We start from the raw sequence: 5,564 nt of genomic DNA, 5'->3' as shown, positions 1-5,564 counted from the left end.
ATTGCATAATTAAGAATATTATAATATTTTATAGTTTTCATGTGAATATTATATATTTTAGATGCCTCACCATTTTGTAGTGCAATTGTATTGCGGTATTATTTTTTTTGTTTTATATATAAATTTATATTTGTTTTCCATTTTAAGTGTTCTATATTTTTTTATAAATTTACATTGCAGATGTATATCATATATTTGTCAAAATCTATTTATTAGTTATTTTTTATTGTTTCCATATTTAAAAGTGGGATTTATTACGTGTATTTGAGTTACGGTAACTGAATATATTTGATGAAATATTGATTACAAATCATTTTTTTTATATTGCTAGAAGGCCATAATTTTTTTTAAATGCTATACATGGTTCCAAACAATATAGATATATAGTGTTATTCTTGTTTCCAAACAAATTTAAAATGTATTTCAGTTTTAATAATATAGATTACTTGCACCACTCTTCCATCAACTGTCCCAATAGTTTAATGGATCAAATACTTTTTTGAGTTAGTATGAATTTCCGGGAATCCTTTCCTTCTTTTAATGATGCGGCTTAAGATACAATCATAAACATAGTTTAATTGTGAAATCTATTTCGGGTAGGTAGTTGACCTGATCTCTAAACGTCCGATATAACGTTAACGTTGTACGAACATGCTTCACGTTTATGAATGATGAGAAACCTTGATTATAATTCTAAGCACAATTTATGTAATGAAATATGGAGTATTAATTATAGGTGTTATGTCATTGTACAACTATCCTCATTACCACAAGTAATAAATGATTTCAAAGGGAGGACTGAGATAGCGAGATGATGGGTGGGCATGTAGTCACGTTTCTTAAATGGTGATATGTGATATTTATTATTCTGAAAAATATTTATTTAGTAATTAAAATGACATCCAATATTTTCTGTAATTAATGGGTAGGTTGGTCGATGAAGAAATTGTAAATACGATAGGCAATAATAAGGATCTCAATGTTTACGAGTCTCTATATATAGTAACCTTAACTCAGAAAGCTTCAAGTCACCCAATACAATCAAGTTTTGTCTGTTTGTCTTAAGTTGACAGAGTATAATTTGTTTCAATATGGAATCCAACTGTGTTCAATTTCTTGGGGACAAGACGATTCTCATCACCGGTGCTCCTGGTTTTCTTGCCAAGGGTACGTTCTTTCTACATCTTTCTGCACTTCGAGTCTGGTTTTTATACCATAAGATTATATCATTCGATAACCTGATGAAAATCTCGTAATCGATTATATGCTTCATACTATTATCTTTGAGAAAAATTGCTACAGTAATATGCTTCATATTATCTTCGTAGTTATAGAGATTCTTACGATTTTAATTTTCTTCCGGGTGGAATTGGCTATTATATTGTATGATTGCGATCAATATAACTTTCTTGTAGCTAGTGAGTATCTAAACATTTAATTGATCTTACAAAAGAAATTTTACCGGTCGGTATGTATGTATGTGTTCCTCGTTTAAAATGATATATGAGAATAACAGTGACCAGTTTTTTGAAGATATAAAAAAAAAGTTTTTGAAGATATATACTGATGAATTTTTCATGATTAATTATCCACTTCATTTATTGTCACACATCTAATAGATTTATGTGGCCCATTCATATTACATATATCTTCAACATTTCAGTGAGTTCCTATGTATTATATTTTATTTTAAAATTTAGTACTTTTATATTATAGAATTTGTTGCGACGGTGAAATATATATGCTTGCTTCATGGATTCTGCGTTTCCGATTTAAAAACAAACTTCCCACGCAAATTATATATATATATATATATATATTATATTTGCACCAAATATCACCTAATAATATAACTAATGCTCCTTAATCATTATGTTTGATGAAGATTGAGTTTATAATTCTTCACATATATTTTTTCGAATCTGGGAATGTATGTATGAGAGTTGTAGACGAATAGTATTGAAATTTTTACATTCTGTTGATGTTAGTTATTAGTACATCAAAAAAGGAAAATATTTTTTTCTTAAAACAACAACTTTGGAAAAAGGAGAAAGAACCTCATTAAACAAATGAAAAATAAACTTTTCTTAAAACAACAACTTTTGGAAAGTCATAATTTTAGATAATTACTTAAAATCTCTTGTGTGTTTTTCTTTTCTCAGTTCTAGTAGAGAAAATTCTGAGGTTGCAACCAAATGTGAAGAAGATGTACCTTTTGTTGAGAGCTTCCGACGATAAAGCAGCCATGCAACGCTTACGTAGTGAGGTATGACATAAATTAATTAAATCCCATAACCAAAACACTTATTTACGTAAATAATTACCCTAGAGGTGGTCCATTACTTAACTCAAAATGATATTGACAATATATTTGCTTTGTTTACAATGATACAACAGGTTGTGGAGATAGACCTTTTTAGGGTGCTGAGGAAAGATCTAGGTGAAGAGAATCTGAATGAATTAGTGCATGAAAAAATCGTGCCAGTTCCCGGTGATATATCGGTTCATAATCTGGGGTTGAAAGACCCTGATCTTTTACAACGGATGTGGAGTGAGATTGATATCATCATCAATATCGCAGCAACAACGAATTTCGATGAAAGGTATGACCCAAAATGTTGTATAAGTGATATATACTTTATATAATGGTTAATCGTTATAACATGTGATTCTTGACGACAACTGTATAGATACGATATCGGTCTTGGCATCAATACATTCGGAGCTCTCAATGTTCTCAACTTTGCCAAAAAGTGTGTTAAAAGACAATTGCTTCTCCATGTCTCAACCGGTGAGTTTAATATTTCTCACAAAACCCACCATATATGTACCAACTACCTGGCTTACCTTAATTTTCATTTGTTAATTTAGCATATGTCTGCGGAGAAAACAAAGGACTATTCCTGGAGAAACCATTTAAGATGGGGGAGAGTCTCAGCGGGGATAAGAAACTAGACATCAATGTAGAATTCGAGTTGATGAAACAGAAACTGAAAGAGCTAGAGCATCAAAATTGTACTGAAGAAGAGATCTCACAGTCGATGAAAGATCTTGGAATGACAAGGTATGCGGCCTAATCATACCCTAAATGTTCTTAAATGTTACTTTCATTATATATACGTTATTCTTATAACAAATCAATTTTCATATAGGGCAAAGCTTCATGGATGGCCAAATACATATGTATTCACCAAAGCAATGGGAGAGATGCTAATCGGAAGCTCTAGAGAAAATTTACCACTTGTTATCATTCGTCCAACAATGATTACTAGTACTCTCGCCGAGCCGTTTCCTGGCTGGATCGAAGGATTGAGGTGCGAACCGGTTAATATCATAATTCTTTTTTTTTTAATATAAATCAAATGAGTACGTCACAAGTTATATATAACGTGTTAACTCAAGATTCATATTTAATAATTTTTACTATGAACGTTCAGAACAATAGATAGTGTGATTGTTGCATATGGCAAAGGAAGGCTCAAGTGTTTTCTTGCGGATTCAACCTCAATCTTTGACCTTGTAAGCACAAATCTAAGCACAACTCGACACCTAATTCAATTTATAGCATATTAAATAACACATATATTACTTGTTTAAGTTAAATACATATAATCCTCTTATGAAAAATTTATGGAAAGTGCTACATCATTTTCAGATACCAGCGGACATGGTGGTAAACGCAATGATCGCAACCGCAACAGCTCACTCTGGAGAAACCGGAATCCAGACCATATACCATGTCGGCTCTTCTTTTCAGAATCCGGTCACGTTTGGACAACTCCATGATACCTCGGCTCGTTACTTCACTAAAAAACCTCTGGTTGCTCGCAACGGCTCTCCAATCATAGTATCAAAAGGAACGATTCTACCCACCATGGCTCAATTCAGCCTCTACATGATCCTTCGTTACAAGCTTCCTCTGCAGGTACTTTAACCTCCACTCTATATATAATAAAAAAAAATACGATAATCATTTTGATTTGGATTACATATGTATAGTATAGTTAAATATTCTGAATATATAAAGTTTAAAATATTAACATTTAATGAGTTTTAGTTAAAAATAATTTTAATATAAAATATTTATATTTAATAATTTGTTTTCTCAACATTGTTTCTCTTTTGTTTTTGTTTTGTTTTTCCATTACAGATACTTCGGTTGATTAATATCATTTACCCATGGAGTGAAGGAGATAAATACAATGACCTTAGCCGCAAACTCAGGGTAGCTATGCGACTAGTTGAGCTTTACGAGCCTTACTTACTCTTCAAGGGCATGTATGTATTTTATTCATATATTTTTCACGAAAGACGTACTAAGTAACATCGCTCTTATAAGGAAAGAGAACAAATAATACATCATTAATTATACTGCAAATGAGTTTCTATCATATCTTTATGTCGTAATTGCAGCTTAATTAAGCCTTAACACTATAAATTCTTGTTATGTGCAGATTTGATGATTTAAATACCGAAAGACTGCGAGTAAGAAGAAAAGAGAACATCAAAGAGATGGATGGATCGTTCGACTTTGATCCCAAGTCCATCAACTGGGACGATTATATCGCAAACATACACATTCCTGGCCTCATCACCTATGTTCTTAAACAATAAATTATAGTAATTATGTACTTGAATACTAGTAAAATCGTATTGTGAAGTATTGAAAGGAGTTCGAATTAATCTCGTGTGTAATATCATTATATATATCAACGCATTGTATGAATATGATAATATATGTCACTATAACTGAATTCTATTTCTGGCTTCATTAAATATTATTGTGAGATCTACAAATATTAATACAATTTTGCCTTGTATGTACTAGTCAACTATTCCACGAAGGATGAGATAGCCATGACACATCATTGTCGTGCTAGATGTCTTTCTTCTTAAATTTGTATCATGGTAGCATGCCCCACTTACGAGAAAATGAATCCGAATATAATAATGGGTGTGATTGTAAAGTATAACCAGCGCAACAAATAACAGAGTGGAAAAATTTACTCTCATTTCCACTTAAATGTCACCAATCAAGATAAAAAGAGATGAATAATATTTACTCTGATTTACGCTGGACAGTGACATCTTCCTTTGCCTTTTACATTGTTATTTATCTCTAGAAAATGTGGGTGGAATCCAGGACAACACAAAAATCATTAAATTTTTTTTTTTCCATCCATTTACTTTGTATTGCGCTAGTTCTTAACCAATCACTGCTAATGGGTATGATTGGTACACATCAGCGTAAATGAGAAGAAATAATATAGAGTAGTTGGAAATAATATAGAGTAATTGGATGGAAAAATTCTAGAGTAAAAACAATAACAATAACAAAATAAAAATCAAACTCAGCATAGCTGATTTCCTCTCTACAAACCTGGAAGAAGAAAAAGTAGACATAAATAAACAGTACACAGAGTAAAGAACAAAAATAATAATAATTACTTTTTTACCTGATTGGTAAATTTACCAGTGAGAATGGGCGTAACTGAAATGTGGCTGAAATATTATCGCCACTTGTGTCATCCAAAAGTACAAAGGTAGGAAAAGAAAAACCAAAC

General features: G+C 31.5%; 1 protein-coding gene across 1 annotated transcript; it reads left to right on the top strand.

Annotated features, from left to right (window-relative positions):
* Positions 1-1,016: 1,016 nt before the first annotated feature.
* LOC106313423 (fatty acyl-CoA reductase 1) lies at positions 1,017-4,762 on the top strand. The gene is made up of 10 exons (XM_013751221.1): positions 1,017-1,167; positions 2,163-2,266; positions 2,398-2,603; positions 2,691-2,791; positions 2,872-3,064; positions 3,153-3,314; positions 3,438-3,519; positions 3,656-3,925; positions 4,151-4,278; positions 4,455-4,762. Exons 1-10 carry the CDS (start codon positions 1,092-1,094, stop codon positions 4,612-4,614), a joined length of 1,482 nt encoding a protein of 493 aa, XP_013606675.1. The 5' UTR covers positions 1,017-1,091; the 3' UTR covers positions 4,615-4,762.
* The last annotated feature ends 802 nt before the right edge of the window (positions 4,763-5,564 follow it).

This window comes from Brassica oleracea, chromosome C9, assembly GCF_000695525.1.
Source record: "Brassica oleracea var. oleracea cultivar TO1000 chromosome C9, BOL, whole genome shotgun sequence".
Lineage (NCBI taxonomy): Eukaryota > Viridiplantae > Streptophyta > Magnoliopsida > Brassicales > Brassicaceae > Brassica > Brassica oleracea.
This window is presented reverse-complemented; position numbering and strand designations above follow the sequence as displayed.